The 25,381-nt window shown below is 35.9% G+C and overlaps 2 protein-coding genes across 3 annotated transcripts in view; one reads left to right on the top strand and one right to left on the bottom strand.

Moving 5' to 3' along the window:
• The window catches only part of LOC135101518 (pro-resilin-like), a 35,133-nt gene extending 30,792 nt beyond the window's left edge, over nt 1-4,341 (top strand). The window contains exon 5 of the mRNA XM_064005595.1: nt 780-4,341. Coding sequence (XP_063861665.1) covers nt 780-793 — 14 coding nt within the window. The 3' untranslated portion in view covers nt 794-4,341. The remainder of the gene's footprint in view (nt 1-779) is intronic.
• On the bottom strand, nt 933-24,201 carry LOC135101519 (N-acetylglucosamine-1-phosphotransferase subunit gamma-like). 2 transcript variants are annotated; one of them, XM_064005597.1, is made up of 9 exons: nt 23,804-24,201; nt 20,558-20,683; nt 20,288-20,371; nt 19,790-19,886; nt 17,477-17,538; nt 14,988-15,123; nt 7,002-7,085; nt 6,646-6,809; nt 933-5,627 (listed from the first exon to the last, which is right to left on the bottom strand). In XM_064005597.1, exons 1-8 carry the CDS (start codon nt 23,989-23,991, stop codon nt 6,675-6,677), a joined length of 912 nt encoding a protein of 303 aa, XP_063861667.1. In that variant the 5' UTR covers nt 23,992-24,201; the 3' UTR covers nt 933-5,627; nt 6,646-6,674. The 2 variants fall into 2 exon arrangements, with proteins under 2 accessions (XP_063861667.1, XP_063861666.1); XM_064005596.1 differs by lacking the exon at nt 933-5,627 and having other exon boundaries at nt 5,787-6,809; nt 23,804-24,199.
• Between the last annotated feature and the right edge of the window lie 1,180 nt (nt 24,202-25,381).

Here is a 25,381-nt window from a genome sequence, read left to right as displayed (position 1 = left end):
CATAACTCAATGGTTAAGTCAGATCTTTTATCCTACATCTAAGCATATCCTTTATCTTACCTACCTACCCTGATCCCACTTCAGAAAAGTAAGCCCAAAAAATGGAAAGGACTGCAATCTTTACTTACAAAATGGAACACCACAGTAAAATGGTCTTTTAGTGATTATTATTATTATTATTATTATTATTATTATTATTATTATTATTATTATTATTATTATTATTATTATTATTATTATTATTATTAATAATAATAATATTATTATTATTATTATTATGTTTTTTGTTACGGTATTTGTTCAACATATACTTAGGTCATTGAAGAAATTTTCATTTCAATTGTACATAATATTTTTCATTCATGCATAATACAAGAGAAAGGTACAACATCTCAGTATTGTTAAAGTAAACACATGGATACACTCATCTTGCTGGTACCTTGTGGCTGCCTCTCACGGCTACGAGTGGCAGTGCCAACTTTGCGCCAAGGTGAGGTAGTGACATCTCTGCCACATTAGGAACACCACCCACTCCATAGACTACCTCAGCACTGCCTGCACCTCTGCTTTAATACAGTAGGATCAGTCATTAGTCTAGTCATTAGTCAATAGCTAGATCAATACAGAGAGCATTTAGTCCATTGCATCTTACATAGAATCAGAACATAGCATGTTATCATAAATGTAAAATCATGTTGGTATTATTCATTAGTATATTATGTTATTACTTTATGGTTCATATTGGCACTGTCTAATTCACTGATTCTCCTCTTTTTCAGGACATGGGCACTAAGGCACAGGAGGAGAAGGTTTCACTAGTACGATAAAAGTGCAAGTGGATCAAATTTATGTCAAATGCCTGAACGGTGCTCAATGTGAACCCTGTCTGGCTGCCACCAAGCTCTGTTATCACGTGCCAGAGACCTTATGCCGTCACCAGATGCCAGCAAGCAAATGTTGCAAGATCAAAAGAAAAATAATGAGTAAACAAGATGTAAAAGATGAGGAATCTGTAACATTTTTGTTTTCATTTTGTGAGATGAGGTAAAATCCAGAAAACACTTAGGCATGTTGAATTTGTGTTGAACAACCATGCACTAAGAAAAAGTTAATTTAGTTCATTAAAAAGTATAAACCAGTAACAAAAATGTATGCACAGTAACTCACAAAATCAGCAATACATCACAACCACAATTGCTTCACTTCCTTTGCTGGGTCATTACCTCGACGTCTGTCCCTGACACTTGATGAACTAACGTAATTTAATGCTTTTTATCAACTCTCTAGGCCAATGTGCCATTAAGGGTTGACTTGTAAATATATCATGTAACTGTTCAATACCACTAATGCTTCCCTCGTTGAAAGTGTCACCTTCTATGGCTCCAATGAGACGTAAAGACGCTAAAATAAGCCGAAAATGAGCGAACTGGGCAGCCATCATTGCAGTTTACAAGTTCTCTTAACTTGGCATTGTTTTAGTAAATAGTAATTGAACCAGTATTACACTTAAGAAACATTTTTTCAGGATGTGTTTTTGCACCACTTTGAACTTTTATGAGTTTATGGAATGGTGCAAGTCTCATCACAGCTCATTTTCCTGTACACTTAATCCAACATCTCAACTTTAATATTCACCCTCTGTGACCTGCAATCCCTCCATGGATACATGCACACATTCCAATGCAGTTGTTGCCACTCCCTCCAAAACCAAAACTATAAATTAATAACACAAATGTAATCAAAGTCAGCCCTTTGTGCCCAGCTGCATTGACAAATAAGAGCAGTAAATAAGGACCCATGCTACCCTGTAGCCTACTATTAATTTTCTGCTGCCAGAGGGAGTGCTGACTACTTCTGACTTCTCTGAACATCCATTCAGTATTTATTCTGTTGTTTACCTCTGTGTCATTGTTTAATCTATATTAAAAAAAATCATCAATTATACCAAAGTAAACAATTTCTTTATTAAACTACAGACACTCTCAGGTGCATTCCATGTATCACCCTTTTTTCCTCCCCTGAGCATTGGGTTACAGTGCTAATGTCATACTCAGTTCATATTGAGGCTTCATTCATCCTCAGTGTCTGAGTTCCTTGCCTCTGGGGAATGCAGTCTTGAGGGCTTATTAAGTAGAGAAGAAAGACGAAGTTGTACTTAATTAACAAACGGGTGAGACAAAGAATCTGGAAGGAGGGAAATTGTTGGAATTAGCTTGTAAGATAATTTTAGTCAGTCACTGCTCCGTTACCCCTAAGCTGTTTTCCTTGCTTTTTTTTTTCTTTAATAATTTCCAGAGTTAGCAAAAGTATCCTACTCTCCATTTGAATCACTGCTGTAGGCTAACAATTTTCGCCCTGACATACATATCTGTACTGGAATTCAAAACTCATTCAATACCAAAGATGTTACCAGAATTTATTATTTTTTATTGTTGTTGTTGCTGAGCATGTTGTGCCAAGCTGGGAAGCTGCTAAATATTGCTGATATACATACAGAAGATATATTAAGAAAAAAAGAAAAAAAGGTATATATATATATATATATATATATATATATATATATATATATATATATATATATATATATATATATATATATATATATATATATATATATACACAAAAACATGATACTGGAATTGTAAGAAATAAAGGTTGCAAAATCTTGAATCTTTGGCTTGTGCAGTGAGCAACTATCACCACTGCTTCATATAGATAAAGAAACAATATTCAGTTTATACACTTTCTTCTTAAGTGATTTTTCTTTGTGCTTAACTACATAAATAAAAATCCAGTGGCACTCTATATAGTGATGTGAGAAGCTTGTTTACTGTCTTTTTTGCTGATTGCCCAAATTCATGTACTGGATCATTGTTCCCATGTATATTATATGTAGTCTGAACACATCTCCATACCCTGCCTGGCTGTCCTACAATATCCTTGCCCTCTCACAGAAATTCAAGATAGATCTAACATGTACAGTTTTCTTAAGAACAAATTCATACATAATTTGTAATGTATGTACATGATTCTGGATATAATTTCAATCACTACTGCTTAAAAAGTCATGAATGTCCAATGAATTATCATGAACATGAACACAATTTTTAAGAATAATATATATATCACACGGAGAGCGAGAGATGCCTCACTCTAGTCTACAGTGCAGCTGTGCTTAGGAGGCATGGATTCCTATGCACAAAACATTATCAAACAGTTCTAAACAGAAAGTAGAAGAGTGGAAATATAGAATGTGTTAGACACATCCAGCAAAAGATAGGGAGGATATAATAAGCTATGTATGCTGTATCGAAGGTGTTTGGAAATGTTTTGAAACATTAGAAAAATAAAACTCTTTCTTGAACTCAGCCCTGGGCACAGAAGAACCCTGACCCATTATTCTTAAGGACAGGATATTCTTGGATAAAAACCAGTATGTATTGCCAAACTTTCATGTGCCACAGTAAATTAAAAAGAGTATGTGTCAGCCATTATATCATGGAGATATACTGTACAAGAGCTCCCCAGAAGGGTGAAGTGTCTGGCCAGCCTGCAGGGAAAGAAACATCACTTCTGAGCCACACACACGATGCTGTGTATTTCTCTAATGTCTTAGAAAATACTTAAAGGAATAATTTAAGGGTGGTTTGCAATGGACATAGAGCAGACCTTAGAACGCCTCAGAAAGCTCAGTCTGGTTGTTTGGAAATGTTGTATGACTGGAGGAATAAGTAGCATTTTGTATGTGACTGCAAATACTGTCTTCCATATTGCTAGTATGTTGTGCCTTTGTAAATAATTACTCAAAACTACCTGTCAATAGTTATTATATTTTTTTTCTTTTTTTTTTTTTTCATGCAACAAACTCCATTTCACTTTTCATTGTACATTTTAAGGAATGTTCTGTTAAGGTTTGAATCATCTACCTGTATATTCTGGTTTAAGTGATAGAGTATGGATGATGGCTTACATTCATCCTTAAGAGACCTGGGCTGATAACAAGAATGATTCTGTTGTACTTATATGGATTCAGAAATTTCTTACATTAATAAATGAAATACATAAATAAAAAGTTAAGTACATAAAGAAACTCATAGTACTTTATATGTATATTCAGATGATTTGTGACTGGCAGTGTTTGATTGGAAAAAAAATTAAATAAGCCAGATTAAATAAAAATATTGAAAAATAAACCCCCATCAAGATCAGTGGTAACAATCAGTCCAGCTCTCTTTAGGTTAATGTAACTGAGAAAATAAGCATGTGGGACACAGTCACAGCCCTCTCTGAGGATGCGGCAGACTAGCTGACATGCTCATGAATAAAAAAACAAGACAATGACTGGTCTCTTTCTGTTCTATCCTTCAGTATTTCACAAGCTAAGGATGACCCAGAGAATTTTTATCTGGAAAAATTTGTAGGCTATCAAGGGGAGGTTATGTATTTACCAATGTTTGTTTATTTGTCTGTCTATGTGTCTGAAAGATGTTTCAAAATGTCATCAACAAATTTCAGTTTACCTTCATTTTGTACGAAGGATATCTTAGAAATTAATGATTAATCTAAATCTGCTTTATAATGTCTGTCCAGAAGTTATCTCAAAATATCCTCAATTAATTTTATTATCTATCTGCTTATCAGCATGAAATCTTTTGCAAGTTATCACCAAATTTCATTGATTTCTTAGTCCCAGGAACAACCAATTAAATCTTGACATGAATGCATGACTTTTTTCAAGCTCCCCTCATTAGTACAGGTCTACAGTAGATGTTAGCCATATTTAAATCTACAGAAAATATTGGCCATATTTCAAAGTACTCTCTAGTATTATCAAGTAATATTCATCTTGTGGTTTTGGTATAATACTGGTTTATTTCAAATTCTGCAGGTATGTGAACATTTTTGCTGTGTATCTTTGATACTGTATTTCAGTTTTGTCTTGAAACATCTTTTGCATTAGTTGCCCTGAAAATCTTCCCTTCTCCATACCACTCTCCTATCTATATTCCATGCAATTAACTAAACTAGCAAGGGTCTAAGGTCAGGGTTAACCCAAGAATTGATAACTAGAGATATTTTAATGGAAACAGGCTCAGGAGAGTTGGAAATAAGTAGAATGACAAAAAAAAAAAAAAAAAGGGGAAGACAAAAGTAAATATAAAAAAAAACAATGAAAACAGTGCCACAAGAAGAGGAGGAGGAAGGGACATGATGCCATGGGATGCCCCAAATACTCACTCTCTTTGTAGTTTTCACAGCCATAGAGGCAAGACCTGCGCTGCTGTCCTTCTTAACGCCTACACACAACATGGTGCACAGCAATGGAGGAAACAAGGCAGTGTATGTCCATGTTATATCACAGATAAGGATGAGGCACTTGTCAGGTTGGTGACAAGCCTCATATATATACACAGGAGAGTCTAGTGGCCAGCAGCCAGTAGACAGCGGCAGTGCATCAAGTGTGAGAGAGCAGGTGCCACCTAGCTTTTAGTACCCCAGTTACCTTGGTGTGTTAGAATTCATCAGGAGGGCCTCAACACCTGCCTTTCTCCCTGGCCAGCTGCTTGACAGATACTTGCTGTGGTGATGCCTGTCATCCCCTCTCCTCCTAAGATGGTGCCTGGAAACTATATAGAAACTATATATCAGCATCTACCTCACCATCTACCACCATCCTCACCCCACCAAGAAAGCGGATAAGCTTCCCAGGTTTCCCTCTCTCAGAGCTGGAAGGAACAGGGTTAGTTACACCTTCTTGACCTGGCAGGGGAAGCAGTAAAACTTCCTTGAAGAGTTTGTCTATTTTTGTTATTTTATAACATAATAAATGTCAGAAACTTATTATCAACTTTATTTGTCACCACTTTATGCACTCTTAATTCTGATTTGATTTAGTTGTCTTTTTGGTTGTTTTCATTTTTTACTTATTCAGTTATTTGTTTGTTGGCTTGTTTTTCTTAAATACAATACCATCAAAAAGGGCCTTGTTTAAAGAGAACAATGTCTGAAATAATAAAGAAGTAGATGTGTGTATAAATAAATAAATAAATAAAAAAAAATGTCAATGCCAAATCAATATAGGCTCTGAATTCGGTTAGCACAATGCATTACTTCCCTCTCATTCTACATACAACATTCAATCCAGGAGCCAGCACGCTACTGAAATTAACATTTTAGTGTGAAAAGGATGGGGGGCATTGAAACCTTAGCTATTCAGACTGCAGCAGCACACTCAGCAACTGATACTAAATCTAACATTATTACTCATAAATGGGCATAGATCACAATACCTGATTTTACATTCAGCCTTAAGATCATGATAATAATGATATGTCTGAAGATCATGGTATGGAATCTGCCATCTACACAATAATGATATAAGTGTTGATACCATCAGTGGTGAAGAACCTGAGAGATGTAGGAAGCATCTATCTTCCAGGCAATCAGGTTCATTTGGCTGATCTATCATGATTGATTTAAAAAGCCTATCAGGATTATTATAACTTTGAGAGGTAAATGACATGGAAATATATAATCAAAGGAATGGAGACAAGTATGAGGTAAAAATTCATATTATGACTGATTCCCATCTCAAATAAGGCAACATTTTTCAACTAGCTATGACTGCATGCATCTTAGACTTACATGAGGTACACGTTTATGGAAAGCAAGAATTATACCCTCTTTTTATTTTCCTCTAATTCTTTAATAATATCTTCCTTCAGTCTGAGCTCATCTTCAAGCTCACTGACACGTGAGAGAGCTGCATCTAATGCAGCCTTACAGTTCTCATCTGTTTTCCCTGTTACCTGTAGAAAGACAAAGTACCTATTAATTCACACATAAATTGTTCAGACAATATGCAACAACTGTACCTAAGACATAAAACTCATATTCAGAAAACTATCTCTTACTAAGACATTATAGCTTTCAACATCCCATGATAATTTATACACAATTTTTCACTGTGGTGATGATTGGAAAGGGATAAAAAGACTTACATTGTGAAGTAACGATTTCTTTATATCAGAAGAGAGGTAAAATCCAGCTTCAACAAATATTGTCATCAACTGCTTTTCAAAACCCTGAAATAAAAACTAAATTAATTTCAAATAATATAAAGGGACACAAAACTTTAATTGCCTCAGCATGAAAATGCTGATAATGCCTTGTGGAACAGATATTTTATTTGTAAGTTGACCTACAAAATTTAGGCATAGATCCAATATCTTTTTAAATAATAGTTTCCTTTCAAAAATTATATATACTCATATATATTTATTTTTTACCTAAAAAATAAAGAATGTGATCACATACTATACTTTTTCATTCATTTCTAAGTGAGCTAACCTGTCATGAAATTTTCTCATTAAGTTTACAATCCTGGTAATACAGAAAATAAAGCAAAAGTTACACTATAAAATTTCATACCTGTGTTTCAATAGGTACTTATAATAGCTTATCACAATAAATATATCAAATAAATGTAACTGAAGGCACAGTATTCCATGTAAGTGTGATGTGTGATACAGTGCTGTATTGGCATTACATACAGTAAAATCCCTCTTATCCGGCATCAACGGGACCGCCAACATGCCGGATACTTGAAGTTGCCGGATACTTGAATAGAAGTGAAATTATGTCCACAATCACCACCCTACACTCACGCATCTTACCATAACAAAGATCAGCTGATCGCCATGCCGCGCGTCGCCACCTGCGCTGCCACCTCACACTCACCAACACACATTGTGATTGTAATTGTGACTCCTTCTGATCTTTTCAAGCTGAACCACTCGTATAACACTTTGTCCATCATTTCATCACGATGATACTGCAGTGTGTGACGATTTTCCGCTGCCTTTGGGGTGTCGGTGGCTTTCATGTAATCCCGCAACTTTTTTGTTTGGGATTTAATGTCATAAATAGTTGATGAGCCAACAAATGTCTACCTTCTGCTTAAGTGTAAGCACAGCACGCTTCCTCTTTTCTACAACTTTAGGCATGATGAAGGCGTCAGGCAATAAACAGTGCACACGCAGGACTGAGTCACTGAGTAAACACAGTGCAGTGGGCCGCAGGTGTCGTGAAGCAGTGCGCTCTGGTGGCGAGGGGACAAAGTATGCCTTGTGCGGGAATTTTAATCAATTTTATGAGTACACGTTGATTTTTTATTGATTTTAAGGCTCGGGGAAAAATGTGCCGGATACTTGAAGCTGCCGGATACTCGAATGCTGGATGAGAGGGATTTTACTGTATTTCTCCTAATATTTACCTCATTCCTGCAACTATTAAAACTTTTCAGAGCTGAGCACAACAAGGAAGACCAAATGATGTAACCTATCCTGTAGGTGAAAATCCTGACTGAGCTCTTCCAACTTTGGAGATTTCCTGTGACAGACTGGCTTACTTTTTTTTAATCTGATATGTCACAGAAAATAAAACAGTACACAAAAAATGACATTTCATTTTCATTTAACTTTGTCACTTTACTGTACTTTTAGTTTCCAATAAGTTCATGGAGCTATATATAATTTTTTCCCCTTAACTCAAATACTTATCCAATACCTGGTCTGCTGCTTAGTCTTGGAAATTCCCTTAAAAGACTTGCCAAAGTAAAACAATCTCTCATTACTGTTATTCACATATCTTATTCATAGATAGTAATTCTCTCTCTCTCTCTCTCTCTCTCTCTCTCTCTCTCTCTCTCTCTCTCTCTCTCTCTCTCTCTCTCTCTCTCTTTCAAATATTCCATACACTCTTGCATTCACATCTATCCAAATTGCATGCATATATCTACACAAATTGCATGCAAATATCTATATATATCATCTCATTTCAAATATTTTTTTCTATATATGGTCAATATGGCAGAGTTACACTTTCTATTTACTATATGATTAGTGATCTGTATTTCCTATTGCTTACAACATAAACTCTTTCAGTAACCAACAGTACTCAGCCTAGAAACTTACTTGCTTAGTTCAGGTTCCAGTGAACAGACAACAGTATATATGTTCTAGTACTGCTTGTAATACCTTTCTTATACTAGACTGTTGTATTAACAGTCAACCTGTCTGTTGATTTAACTGGAATCTAAACTGCAGTGACTGGATAACAGCCTGAGGAATGCTGTCTCCCACTTACCATAAGGTGACCCCACACTACTTTATGCACTACATTATATAAAAAGAAACAAGAAAAGAAACAAGACAGAATGAGTAAGAAGGGAGAAATGGAAAAGATGGATGAAATAGAAGAAAACAAGCTGATCACCCCACAGGAATTCACACCAGATGCCATGAAAGAGGAAACCCTAAGGAAATCAGAACAACAAACACAGGTGCAAATTATGACAACTACAGGAAAAAGGGAATTAATGAGGATGTCACAGAGGATAAGGCAAAAAAAAAAAAAAAAAAAAAAAAAAAAAAAAAAAAAAAAAAAAGGGATCAAGAAAGGAAAGTCAGCCAAGAACTGATCGAAGAACTCTGCCTCCAAATCTGCCCCTTTACCCTGATTGGTACTCTGTACAAGTACTGCACCTGTGGGTCAGTCATCTGCTTAAATTGGATACGTGAATGGTGGAAATGTAAAATATTCTGAAAATAAAGATTATTTTCTGAGGGAAATAGGCAATCCCAAACAAACTGTAAGTGATTAGAGTGACAGAGAGAATATTTAGTTGCAGACAGAGAGGGAGAGGTTCCAGAGGGCCTGACCAGGGAGGGGCTGAGATGGACGTAATGTCTTAAAGTAAGTGGAATCTAAAAGTGCAATGCAGTCTAGAAATCAAGTATCTTATGAAGAGGAGGAGGAGGAGGAGGAGGAGGAGGAGGAGGAGGAGGAGGAGGAGGAGGAGAAATAAGTGTACGGTATTTATATATTGTATTATGTTTTGTATGGTATAGGTTTGTATGAAGATTAACTTAATTATGGAATGTTAATTATGTGAACTGATGTGATGTTAACATCATGTGCATTTTTCTTATTGAATATTAACTCTACTGATAGCATATTAACTGTATTTAAGAAATTTATATTTTCTATGTTTAATGCTTGACACTTACATTAATTATTGAATAACAAAAAGATATAAAGTGACATCAAATAACTCTGAATGAAACTCAAGATGTATGTAAGCACAGTTTTCATGGTGAGGCAAAAATGAAAATAACAGTATCAATTAAAAACTGAAAAATTTAGCAAGTTTCTAGTAGCAATATAATACCAAATCCATGCAGCATCTTGGTCACAACACCCTTAAATCTGCCACATTATATTAGTTTTTTTACTTCTACATACTCTCTGCAGTTCACTTACCTTTAGAATAAAAAAAAATATCTGATTCTAAATTAAACCAAGAAAATATCATTCCTTTATAAACTTAGAAAAAATCAATGATAAGAATTTTTTTACTGACTGCAACACAAGTACTGGTATTGTTTTTGGAAGAATTTTATTGCTAGAGGGTTTTCTTTTTTTAATTTGTATATATGTTTTCTATTATAATACAGAAGTCTTTAATCTACAAAATGCCTAAGATTTTAGATAAAAATTTATCACCAATGCAATTTTTTTTTTATACCTATTGGGATCATTAAGAAAACATGTTTAATGTGTGCTGTGTATCCCATTTTTAGAGATGAAATTGAATCATGCAAAATATACAGTAAATAAATGAACATGAAATCAAATTCAACACAGGTTTTAAATATTACGCACAGCTGTGGGGGATGGGCAAGGGTCAGTTGCTACTGTTTATATGTAAATACCTTGAAACAAATACTAATCCTCCTGAGTATTCATTCAAATGTCTTGAGACCAATACTATTCCTCCTGAGTATTTCTTACCTCCCTTTACCCCAACACAAAATTAGACACCTTTATGGCATATTATAAGATTCTCTAAAGTTGTATGATCTTCTTTCACACTGAATGGATTCTGATTTTTTTTTCAGGAGCCAGCCCACAGATTCAAGAAGCAGCCAGAGGAAAGATACAAAGAAAAATCAAATACAAGGAGGTCCCATTATACAAGCATCCGTTATACAAGAAACTGACAAAGCAAGAAGTGTAAATTAGGGATTATTTTCTTTATACAAGCACAAAAATCTGAAGATATGAGCTTTAGTCCAAGGCAAGTAAAATGACAAAGTTTAAAATGTGCACCTTCCTGCACCCTCCCACTAACACATTCAGGCTGTATGGTGATGTATGCTGATTCAGATGTGCAGAGATGAGTTTTTGAGTGCTGGAAGACAACCATGCATCCCTCTCATTCCCTACATACTATTCATTCCGCCCCACGAGTCCTCTTTTAAACTGAACTCGGTGTCTCTCAGACTCACACCCTTATGACCTTACTGGTCATTATTATGCTCATACTCTATCATCATTTTGTTTGCATGCATTTTTACAATATAGTACAATTACACTGTACAATGCTTTATGTGACTGATCAGTGTTTAAATGTGTTACAGTGTTATTGCTGGTATGTTCTTTCATTAGCTGTCTCTGGTGTGGTATTGTGTGTGTGACTGACCACGTGGTGTATAGACTGTGCCTTATTTGCCTCTCAAGTGCTAACTATGCCTCCCAAATGGCCAATGAGTTCCAGTGCAAGTCCTACAATAAGGCTAAGTGAGCTAGAATACCAATAACACTTGCAATGAAGGCAGAAGTTGTTAAGAGGCACAGGAGTGGTGAGTGAGTTACCCTCCTTGATACATTAGAGAGGTGGCCCACAAAAGGTACTTAAGCCTTCCATCACCAGAATCTCATGCACTTTATATTTCTGCCCAGAACCATGCCAAGTCTGTTCTCCAACTAGCCAAAAACTCCTTCATTAACAGAAAATGTCAAAACCTTTCAAGATCTAACTCCCCTCGTGATTTCTGGCATCTAGCCAAAAATATCTCCAATAACTTTGCTTCTTCTTCTTTCCCTCCTCTATTTCAACCAGATGGCACCACTATCACATCTATTTCTAAAGCTGAAATCTTCGCTCAAACCTTTGCTAAAAAACTCTATCTTGGACGATTCTGGGCTTGTTCCTCTCTCTCCTCCACCCTCTGACTACTTCATGCCACCTATTAAAATTCTTTGCAATGATGTTTTCCATGCCCTCACTGGCCTAAACCCTCAGAAGGCTTATGAACCTGATGGGGTCCCTCCTATTGTTCTCCGAAACTGTGCCTCCGTGCTTGCACCTTGCCTAGTCAAACTCTTTCAGCTCTGTCTGTCAACATCTACCTTTCCTTCTTGCTGGAAGTTTGCCTACATTTAACCTGTTCCTAAAAAGGGTGACTGTTCTAATCCCTCAAACTACCATCCTATTGCTTTAATTTCCTGCCTATCTAAAGTTTTTGAATCTATCCTCAACAGGAAGATTCTTAAACAACTATCACTTCACAACCTTCTATCTGATCGCCAGTATAGGTTCCATCAAGGCCGCTCAACTGGTGATCTTCTGGCTTTCCTTACTGAGTCTTGGTCATCCTCTTTTAGAGATTTTGGTGAAACTTTTGCTGTTGCCTTGGACATATCAAAAGCTTTTGATAGAGTCTGGCACAAAGCTTTGATTTCCAAACTACCCTCCTACGGTTTCTATCCTTCTCTCTGTAACTTCATCTCAAGTTTCTTTTCTAACCATTCTATTGCTGCTGTGGTAGTAGACGGTCACTGTTCTTCTCCTAAATCTATTAACAGTGGTGTTCCTCAGGGTTCTGTCTTGTCACCCACTCTCTTCTTATTATTCATTAATGATCTTCTAAACCAAACTTCTTGTCCTATCCACTCCTATGCTGATGATACCACCCTGCACTTTTCCATGTCTTTTCATAGACGTCCAACCCTTCAGGAAGTAAACATATCACGCAGGGAAGCCACAGAACGCTTGACTTCTGATCTTTCTAAAATTTCTGATTGGGGCAGAGCAAACTTGATATTGTTCAATGCTTCAAAAACTCAATTCCTCCATCTATCAACTCGACACAACCTTCCAGATAACTATCCCCTCTTCTTCAATGACACTCAACTGTGCCCCTCTTCTACACTGAACATCCTCGGTCTGTCCTTTACTTATAATCTGAACTGGAAACTTCACATCTCATCTCTAGCTAAAACAGCTTCTATGAAGTTAGGCGTTCTGAGACATCTCCGCCAGTTTTTCTCACCCCCCCAGCTGCTAACTCTGTACAAGGACCTTATCCGTCCATGTATGGAGTATGCTTCACATGTCTGGGAGGGTTCCACTCATACTGCTCTTCTAGACAGGGTGGAATCAAAAGCTTTTCGTCTCATCAACTCCTCTCCTCTGACTGTCTTCAGCCTCTCTCTCACCGCTGCAATGTTGCATATATAGCTGTCTTCTACCGCTATTTTCATGCTAACTGCTCTTCTGATCTTGCTAACTGCATGCCTGCCCTCCTTCCATGGCCTCGCTGCACAAGACTTTCTTCTTTCTCTCACCCCTATTCTGTCCATCTCTCTAACACAAGAGTTAACCAGTATTCTCAATCATTCATCCCTTTCTCTGGTAAACTCTGGAACTCCCTGCCTGCTTCTGTATTTCCACCTTCCTATGACTTGAATTCCTTCAAAAGGAAGGTTTCAAGACACTTATTCATCAATTTTTGACCACTGCTTTGACCCTTTTATGGGACTGGCATTTCAGTGGGCATATTTTTTTTTATTTTTGTTGCCCTTGGCCAGTGTCCTTCCTACATAAAAAAAAAAAACATTAACTACACATTGGTTAAGTGTTGTGCATATTTTATATGCTTAATTAATACGAAATCATGTTCTTTGTATGCTGTTTTTCTTTCAGGTTGCTTTATTGATAGTTCTGTAATATAGACACATTTGTTGCATTTGGTATCATACATTTTAGCATGAAAACTTACCTTTTTTTTCATTATGTGAGAATTTGCTATACAAGCAGTTCAAAAGGAACCTAACTACTCATATCATCGGGACCTCCCTGTACTTTCTTTTTATATATTTATCTCATTCATCTATTAAGGTAACATTTATTCAGATAAACTGGAGCCAAAATTATTTCCAATCAGGAATGTGTAACCTACTTCCATGGATTTTTTTTATTCTCTTAACCCACCCAGTACCAATGCCACAAATTTACAGTGTTTCACATACCCATGCTCAGTAACAACACTATGAATTTATGGCAACAACTTAAAAAATTCCAGACTGTTTATATTTTAATTAAACTTGACAAAAGCACACTGCACGTACTCCAGATCTTACTCTAGCCTGTGGATGTGTCTGTAGTCACATGACAAGAGGCCCTCAGAAGTGCACTGACTCACAATTTCAGAGTAATGAGTGTGATGTAGGGTTGTGCCTTGAGCTCTATTTCAAAGAATACCACACACTTCTTCACATCTAAAGTCATTCAGTACTGCTTACAAATAGCATCTTTATGAAAAACAATGTAAAAAGTGCCACCACACACACTTTATCACATGGGAATTGCAATAGCCTACTAATCGTTCAGTGAGGTGAATAACGTAATGCCCTCATTCCCCTACATACCACGAGTAGCCTACCAATCATATGTACACTGTTGTTGTGGTGATTTACCATTACCAAGGTGACCAGAACCCATTCATAAACATCGGTGGTAGCCAGAAATTGCTAGCACCACAAACACCACTGGCATCACTATTCGTCACATCATAAGCATCCATGCTAGGCAACTTATAATGTGGATTTAAAAAAATGTTCACTTTGCTAAATCCCTTTTTACATTTTCCCACTATCTTTACATTGTTTAGGATTTAATTTAATTTAAATCAGCCTATACCATGGATGGATCCATGGTTAAAAAGGCCGGAACCGTGTCAGTAAAGATAGGTAACATCCACATTTTTCTTTATATCACATGATACTATTCTCTGGGTTCAGTAAGATGAATTAAGCTCCTGAAAAAAAAAGAGCAACTCAGTAAGAATATAATTACATACCTTTTCAGTGAGATAACCATCCTGCCAGTTCTGTTCCACCTCATCCCACTGTCTCTGGAGGGATTCAGGCAGCCTTGGATACACAACCATTGCATTTATACCACAAACAAGTGGAGTCTTGAATTTGGCCAGGTACCTGATGATAACATTTTTTTTAGAATCTGAAAATGAGATTCAAATATCCAAATTCCATAACTACCATACATATCAGTGCATAAAGTGACCTTTTCACCTTAAAAATACTTTTAAAAATTTGGGTTGATTTTATACTTTTTTTTTTTTTTTATGTAAGAGGGTCACTGGCCAAGGGAAAAAAAAGAGGAAAAAAATTAAAAGTAAAATCCTTAAACCATGTAGTGTACAGGATATTGTTGGTGTTGCTAACATTTTCTACTGAAATAACTTTCCATAATCCATATCAATGTAATAAAATCATGTAAGTGTAGCATAATAAAAGTACTCCTATCTTATATAATAATGTTAAACTTAAGAATTGTCAAACGGTAATAAAATACTGAAAACTGCTTCTTTATTCTAGCTGTATTGCCTACAACTGTGTGAGCATGTGCATTTTTTCCTCACATTTAGTAAAATGTAGCAGTGAAGCAGTGTGGGGCTGCCACACCTACAACTGTGTGAATACGTGTTTTCTTATCCTCACATCCAGTCTGGTACGAAATTCAAGGATTGTGAAACTCAGAAGGATACTGTAAGCTCCAGTAAGCCGAGAGACAAACAAAGCCACTGAAACATTTTCAAAACCAGTGTAATCTCCACTATACATTTATGCAGTTTGTACCTAACTTAGTATAAGCTGAGTAGTCTTATATAGTGATTACAGACCTATGTTTTAACTATAAAATCTGAGGTCATCTTATACTTGTACACCCAGTTGCCTTATAATAATATTATTACTGTGCTTACTATTATTCTTCTTACTACTGCCATTACTATATGTTTTCTTATTACAAAGAATGTCATTACTACTACTACTACTACAACAACAATTAGCACCAAAGTAGGTCTTTTTTCCTAACATTTTACTACCCTTGGCTAGTGGCCCTCATATAAAACAACAACAACTACTACTACTACTACTACTACTACTACTAACTACTACTACTACTACAACTACTACTACTACTAATATATCAGGATTCTTCAAACTCCAAATTATTATAAAATAAATATTTCCTTAATAGTACTGTTACTGATGGAGACCATCTAAGGCTGAATGGTTACTAACCATTCTATCCTGGGTAAAGCTAAAGCTGCCTTATTAACAGTAATCTCACCTTCAGGATAAGTATGGACTGATGTAGAGCTCTATAAGGACATAAAAACAAAGATTGACCCTAATGGACAATTAATCAATCTTCCAATAATCACTAATCTATGGCAGACATTTGAGGCCCTGTGAACCAGACAGAGCTAAAGAACATAAAGTGCTAATGCTAGAAAACATAATTAAAAATTTGAAATTCTTAAGAACTGATGTCTCTATAACTATGTTATAAAAAATTATATACACGAAAAAATGTAATTAAACTATTTATCAATGAACATTAAAAATCACAATTACGGATACTACTAATAATTAGATCATAATTGTTATAATAAGAATTCTTTTTAAGTTTGCTAAAAGACAGAACTAATACAACTGAGAAGATTTCTAACTCACAATGTCTGCTTGAGTATCAGAGAATCCCTAAATAATCAACTTAATTTAATAAGCAATGAAATAATCCACATGTAATGGCAGATTTGAAAGATAATAACCCATCCATTTTCATGGTGGGTTTACCCCATGAAAGTATTTGGCATAATTGGCTGAGAACTGCTGACATCATGGTGAGTAGAGCACATCAGTGGTTGGGAGCAGCACATGAGTCCTTAGCTCTCACTAGCCTGGCATCATACACATGCAATCTTTCAGGGGATTTTTAGCTTTTATTAAATTGTTATGATTTGAAATTTAGAATGCCTGAGATTAAGCCAGAGAGATTCTATAGCTGGAAGCTGGTACAATGCATTGGCACAAGTAATTTTTTTTTTTATTTTGTTTCTTTGCTTCAAAGGGTCTCATTTATCCATCTCCTTTTGACTTCCTGTCTTAGATAGTCCTATTAATTCCTAAGGAGAGAGAGAGAGAGAGAGAGAGAGAGAGAGAGAGAGAGAGAGAGAGAGAGAGAGAGAGAGAGAGAGAGAGAGAGAGAGAGAGAGAGAGAGAGAGAGAGAGAGAGAGAGAGAGAGAGAGAGAGAGAGAGAGAGAGAGATGGAAGACTCCAGCTTTCCAGCTTACTCCCTTTTACCAGTGATGGCACCACTCTCCTGACTGGATATTGTGACCTAACCATCCCTCTACCATAGTTTTCCTGTAGCTGATGGAGAGAAGTTTAACAAATATGCAAAGTGGTAATGGAGATAACACTTGAAATAAAACTGGATCTCAATGACAAATGTTTGATGACCATTACATGAAGTCTCACCTGCATTTTTCAGGTTCTGTCACCTCAATTAATTCAGAGTAGGCACCACAGCTTAAAGTCACCTGAACAGGAAAGAAATCAGTATAATTACACAATAAGGCATATCACAATGAGGGGTTCATGACAAGAAGTTCATTATTTAATCTAAAGTTTGTGAGTGTGTGTGTGTGTATATATATATATATATATATATATATATATATATATATATATATATATATATATATATATATATATATATATATATATATATATATATATATTTTTTTTTTTTTTTTTTTTTTTTTTTTTTCTTTTTTTTCTTTTTTTTTATGTAGAAGCACTGACCAAGGATAACAAAAATTACAACACACACAAAAAAAAAAGGCCCACTAAAGTGCCAGTCACTGTACAGAGTTGAAAGCATTAATAAAAAAATACAGGATAAGTGAATCAAAACTTCTCTCTTGAAAGAGTTCAAGTCATAGGATGGTGGAAATACGGAAGCAGGCAGGGAGTTCCAGAATTTACCAGAGAAAAAGGATGAATGACTGAGAATACTGGTTAACTCTTGTCTTACAGAGGTGGACAAAATAAGGGAGAGAAAGAAGAAAACCTTTTGCAGCAAGGCCGTGGGAGGAGAAAGGGGATGCAGGTAACAAGATCAGAATAGCAGTTGGCATGAAAATAGCAGTAGAAGATACCAAGAGATGCAGCAATGCGGCGATGAGAAAGAGGCAGAAGACAGTCAGTTAGAGGATAAGATGAAAAGCTTTTGATTCCACCCTGTCTAAATGAACAGTGTGAGTGGAAATCCCATACATATCCCATCCCCATACATGTGAAGCATACTCCTTACATGGACAGATAAGGCCCCTGTACAGAGTTAGCAGCTGGGGGGTGAGAAAAAACTGGCAGAGATGCCTCAGAATACCTAACTTCATAGAAGCTGTTTTAGCTAGAGATGAGATGTGAAGTTTCCACTTTAGGTTATAAGTAAAGGACAGACTGAGGATGTTCAGTGTAAAAGAGGGGGACAGTTGAGCATTATTGAAAAAGTGGGGATAGTTGTCCAGAAGGTTGTGTTGAGCTGGCAGATGGAAGAATTGAGTTTTTGAGGCACTGAACAATACTAAATTTGATCTGACCCAATCAGAAATTTTAGGGAGATCAGAGGTCAGGCATTCTGTGGCTTCCCTGTGTGAACTATTTACATCCTGAAGGGTTGGATGTCCACAAAAAGACTTGGAAAAGTGCAGGGTGGTATCATCAGCATAGGAGTGGATAAGACAAGAAGTTTGGTTTTGAAGTTCATTGATGAATAATAGGAAGAGAGTGGGTGACAGGACAGAACCCTGAGAACACTGTTAATTGATTTAGAAGAACAGTGACCATCTTCTACAGAGCCAATAGAACAGTCAGAAAGGAAACTTGAGATGAAGTTACAGAGAGAAGGATAGAAGCTGTAAGAGGGTAGTTTGGAAATCAAAGCTTTGTGCCAGACTCTATCAAAAGTTTTTGATATGTCTAGGGCAAAAGCAAAAGTTTTATCAAGATTTCTAAAAGAGGATGACCAAGACTCAGTATGAAAAGCCAGAAAATCACCAGTAGAGCAGCCTTGACAGAACCCATATTGGCAATCAAATAGAAGGTTGTGAAGTGATAGATATTTAAAAATCTTCCTGTTGAGGATAGATTAAAAAAAACTCTAGATAGGCAAGAAATTAAAGCAATAGGACAGTAGTTTGAGGGATTAGAATGGTCACCCTATTTAGGAACAAGCTGAATTAAGCAAACTTCCAGCAAGAAGGAAAGGTAGATGTTGATAGACAGAGTTGAAAGAGTTTGACTATTCTCATATATATATATATATATATATATATATATATATATATATATATATATATATATATATATATATATATATATATATATATATATATATATGCACACATTCATACACTGTATATAAATGACATCCCATTAAAGAATATCTACTTACAAATATACTGCTTTCTCATAAATGAATGAAAATGCAAAGCAAAGATTTTCTATTGCTTCCCTCTCCATTTTAATCATCATAATCCCCTTTTTACTATCATGTAGGGAATATGGCAGCAGTATTCTTCCAACTTGGCCACATAGTGTATGGTGAGGTTGGGTCCTGTCCTAAGACATTATTTTATTATCTAATGAAAATAATATTTCCATGCCTTAATGTTGCACTTCCATTGCATATACATACTAATGGAGACTGAATTGGTATAAAAGCCTAATTACTAAATCTACCTTGACAAATGGCGATTAACATATTCCCTCTAACTTACTACTGACCTTGGTAGAGCGGTGTGTGCCTTCACCACACCTACTTCCTTCTATCATATTCATTGCCACAAATTTGTTGTTATCAATTGTCCAGTCACTCCATACTCTGGATGAGTAATTGGTTTGGTTAGAGATAAATATCTAAACTACCATGTAAGCATTTATATTGTACTTTAGAAAAGTATGTAAATGACAAGTTGAGTTTTTATGATCTTGAATTATTATCATTCCAGTACAATGAAATATAGTAATCTTTTAAGAATGTGATCCTAGAACAATAACACAAGAAAATTTTAAAATATCTGTCCATATTCTTTGCATCTAATGAAAAAGTTCTTAAGATTAATTTTACAGTTAATATGAAAATGCATTTTATCATTAGTTTTTATTTGCTTTGTATTTCATGTTGTTGTTTTTATCTACTTAACTTGACACTACCTTCGATAAGAGCAAACAGGAAACATAACAATTAGCAATAGTATATATTGCAAAATTAAAAACACTTACCCAAGAACACCTTTATATGGTTCATAATAAGCTTGAATGTCTTCCTGTGTAATGTTGTGGAATGGACATAACACATATTCATATCTGAAGGAAAAATGTTTGATTCAAATAAGTATACACTATAAAGTTTTTGTAACTACATTTAGAATGAAATGTACTACCATTACTGTCTTGACTCAGATAACATCTACAAAAATTTAATATAATCATAGTTTATCTACAACATGTCATAACTTCTCACGAAAAGCTCCAATGAATTTCTTTACTTACTTTTGATCTCTGTATTTAAAGCATTTCCCTGAGAGCTCCTGAAGATGTTCAGGTCCACTGAATTTGGCTGGCTTCATTCTTAAATGCAGCTTTTCCTCATGTTTTGTATCAGATTTCTGCGGATTGCTGAAAAGTTTATTATAAAATGACCACCACATGAAAATTTTTCTTTGGATACATATATTTCATTAAAAATAAGGGTTTATCTTACCAATACTGGCTCTTCATGGATCAATTAAATTATGCATGTATGGTGATGAATACTCATTGTACAACATGTGTGGTGGTCTATTGGGGTCACATATGGTTATGTTGCAGTGACATGATTTGTGTTGTGCCACGTCACAAATTCATGCTGATGAGGCTCGCTTGGAGAGATATAGTGTAATGTGTGTATTAGTATGTTGGTATGCAGGTACTGTGACTGCATCACGTAGCCATAGTAACTAGTTCTGTGGCAAGTATTTTATTCCTATTATATTAATGACTAATATTTCTGTTGCACAGAATGCAAGTTAACTGTCATATTAATATTTAATCAAATAAGGCTTTATGTGCAACACATTTGTACTGCATGTAGTGCCACTAATTTAAATGGCCTGTGTACAATGAAACTTCAGTTCTCGAACTTAATTCGTTCCTGAATGCTGTTCGAAATCCAAAATGTTCAGAAACCAAAACTATTTTCCTCATAGGAATCAATGTAAAATAGATTAATCCATTCCCAGACACCAGTCCACTCTGTCTTGGCGGTTTATGAAAGATGCGCCCTCAGCCAAGATCGCCACTCCACAACATCTCCAGCTCAGAAATGATTTATCCAGAAAGAAAGTATTGAATGAAATTAGTGACACTAGAATTATCAGAAGATATTGTTACACCCTGCAGGTATTCTCTTTGTCACCATTCTAGAGAGGAAAGCCTTACAAAGTGACACAGAGGAGTAATCCACTTACTGCCAAACTGAAGGTGATCATAATACTTAAGAGACCTTGCTACTGAGAAAAGCTACTGGGAAAATGGTGTGATGGCATTGGGGATCATCAAGAGAGCCACAGGTGGCTCAGGATTATTCATGAGTGCCAAAAACTGTTTGTTTACATCAAGGCTCTTCAACAAGACCACATTTAACTTATTTCAAAGACTGAATTACAGTTTTACTACTGTCTTTCCTCCAAGTACATAAAAATGTAGGAAATATTTATTAGCAATAACCGACAGTGCTTGCTTTTGTTTTTTAGTATTTGAAATCAAGTAACTTGGTTCAAGAACCGAATTATGGTACAACAACTGAAGCAATTATGAGTTCAAAATTTTGTTCAAAAACTGATTTGTTCAAAAAGGGAGGCATCAATAACCAAGGTTCCACTGTAGTTTAGAATTAGTCCGTGAGGGTATGAAGGGTAGCAGGGGAGCTGCCATGTCAGTTCTACCTTTATTAAGGTGTCAGGCAAGGGCACAGATTGTGATTTGGGTCTACTCGACTTTTCCTGCACTATAGAAGGATATCCAGGGATCTGTGCATTTTAATTTTGTGAGTTTTTTTTTTTTTTATGCAGGAGGGATACTGACCAAGGAAAAAAAAAAAACACTGAGATGTCAGTCCCAGAACAGGGTCTAAAGCAGCAGTCAAAAATTGAAGGATAAGTGTCTTGAAACCTCCCTCTTGAAGGAATTAAAGTCATAGGAAAGTTGAAATACATAAGCAGGCAGGGAGTTCCACAGTTTACCGGGGAAATTCTAAATAATTCTTGTTAGTATGGTGTGCTGGTGTAATATTAGGTTAGGTTAGTGTCCATAAGAGGGAGTCAAGAGGGAGCAAAGCCCCCCTGGTTAGTTTAGGTTGGGTTAGTTAGGTAATGTTAGGTTAGGTTAAGTAATGTTAGGTTCAGTTAGGTTTGGTAATGTTAGGTTAGGTTAGAAACCTTAAGGGGGGTGTCCAGGAGGGGCAAAGCCTCCCTGGCTAGTTTAGGTTAGGCTTGGTAATGTTAGGTTAGGTTAGGTAATGTTAGGTTAGGTTAGGTAATGCTAGTTTAGGTTAGGTTAGTCCTTTCAAGGGGGCCCCAGCTAGTTTAAGTTAGGTTAGCTTAGGTAATGTTAGGTTAGGTTAGAGTGGTAGGGAGCAATATTTCCTGTTTGTTGACTTTTTAAGGTTTTCTCCCCCCCAAAAAAATTGTGTTTTCTCCTTAGATTTTTAAGACTTTCCAAATTTGGCCTATTTTGGCATTCCCCACCCTAAAACCCTGCTTTCCCACAATGTCCCCAAGCTTGCTACTTCTGGAGAGGAGCAGGAATAGAATATAAGGAGAGCCACTATTGGTAAGATTTACAAAAATACAAGTATAATCAGTATTGTTGTTCCTAGGGCTGAGAATGGTATGAAGGTATTCTAAACTTAAAAACATCTGTCACAGGGTTAAGACTTCTTGATAAAATGGCTAATAAGGTCAGCTCTTATTTCAAGTCACTCATCATTGTTAAGTGTGTATCTAGAGTACCCTAAACTAGTAAAGAGAAAGTCTAATATGTTCTCAATCAAAGGAAAATAAATAAATAAATAAAATTAATTAATTACTAATGATGAGTACATAAATAAGAAAAGTGGAATCTACAGCCAAAACCACAATAACTAACAATGATCATGAATGTGGAGAAGGAAGCATGTCACCTCATTCAATCACTGCCTCCATTTTGTATGGCACCTCTATTTTGAATAAATCTTGCTCAAGCTATGAGGTACAAGACCATTCCTTTAGTACTCTCCACTCAAGATTGTCTCTTACATAAACAACCCTATGAGCATGACTGACATCCAAAATAGAATTCACAGATGAAGCTGGCAAAAGGCTTAAATAAAATTTCAGAGTAGTTATTGTTTTCAGAGTTACTCCATCAATAGCCTTTCATCCTTCTTAAGCACTTGGTACTAAAAGCATCAAGATGCCTCTTCAAATCAGTATCCATGAATGACAGTTGTATAGTAAAACCAAGAGCACATGTGACTTGCAGATTTGTTCTTCTCCATAGAATTCATGGGTATTATGTACTCCAATCCATCAAGTGACTTCCCAATAAGACCATCGTTGTTATCCACTATGTCAACATGGTATGTAAAGCTTTCACAGACTTTCAGTAAGCCTCTAAAAGTTTGAACCTAAGGTTTTGGGCCAGGAGACCTTCAATCCCTCAGACTGAAAATTCCCTTTCCACCAACTTGAATGCCTATTTACAAATCCTACTTCTTACCCATATATATATCCTGCACTAGGAAGTTCATTTATCACACGAAGAGCCACCATCTCACTGCCAGCTCCCGTGAATCCGAGAATTAAACATAACACTGTTGCCACAATCATTTTTTTCACCAGGAGGCGCAGGAGAGCGTGAAGTGTTGTGTGGCCGAAACGGAGTTGGGTGAGGGCACAATCTAGCATACAGGACTTTTTCCATATCCGCGGCTGCGGGGATGAGTCACGGCAGTATTGACCCAAAGATGTCTTGTGATACACAGGGCATTACTGAGTGTATTGTTCCAAGCAAAATCCGTCCTTAATCCTAAAGCGCACCCCTCCCTTGTTTGTAAACAAATCCAAACCGTTCGCAGCGACACACGGGGTTTGTTTACAAAGTTTATGGTTGTCCTGCGAGTAAGCTAAAAATTCAATGTTTCTGAGGCTGGAACGGACTAATTGCATTAATATTAATTTCTAAGGGAAAACGGTTTCGGTCTGCGAATATTTTGGTTTGCGAACTGAGTCATGGAACGTATTTAGCAATATATATATATATATATATATATATATATATATATATATATATATATATATATATATATATATATATATATATATATATATATATATATATATATATATATATATATATATATATATATATATATATATATATATATATATATATATATATATATATATATATATATATATATATATATATATATATATATATATATATATATATATATATATATATATATATATATATATATATATATATATATATATATATATATATATATATATATATATATATATATATATATATATATATATATATATATATATATATATATATATATATATATACACACACACACACACACACACACACATATATATATATATATATATATATATATATATATATATATATATATATATATATATATATATATATATATATATATATATATATATATATATATATATATATATATATATATATTAGGGTGGCCCTCTGTAGGGGGATGAAATTTCAAACGAATAATGTCTATGCTCCAAACCCGGATTCTTGTTCCTTTTGACCCAGAAACGTGCTGTGCAAGGTTTCATTGAAATCGGAATATATTTAAACGGTGCTCAACGACTCTGAAATTTTACTCATCGAACGCTAGTCACAAGCACTCCGGGTCCCCCTCCCACGTTGCTCTCGTGGGAGTATTAGCCGCTTTCCTCTCCTGGCGGGGGTTGTGTGGTTGCTAGCCACTCATTGTCGCCCGGTCCGTGCAAGCGTTCCCTTCCTGGTGTCCGGGAACTGGCGCCGATGGTCCGCGACGACCTGGACGAGGAACTGCAGTTGTTCTTCGTCCTTCGTCAGGAGCCGGTTATATTCCTGAATCAGGGCGACGCCTCGTTCCGCGTGGTCATTGGTGACCGACAGGTTCCCCAGCGCTTTGCACGCCTTGCCGTACGCCTCATCCTTCTTCCAGTCTGCCGGTTCCAACGCCAGGAATCCCTTGTCGATGGACATCTTGGAGAAGAACGAGGACGTATTGGAGGTCACGAAGTCCTCAAGGCTGCAGCC

Source organism: Scylla paramamosain, chromosome 6, assembly GCF_035594125.1.
Source record: "Scylla paramamosain isolate STU-SP2022 chromosome 6, ASM3559412v1, whole genome shotgun sequence".
Classification (NCBI taxonomy): Eukaryota; Metazoa; Arthropoda; class Malacostraca; order Decapoda; family Portunidae; genus Scylla; species Scylla paramamosain.
This window is presented reverse-complemented; position numbering and strand designations above follow the sequence as displayed.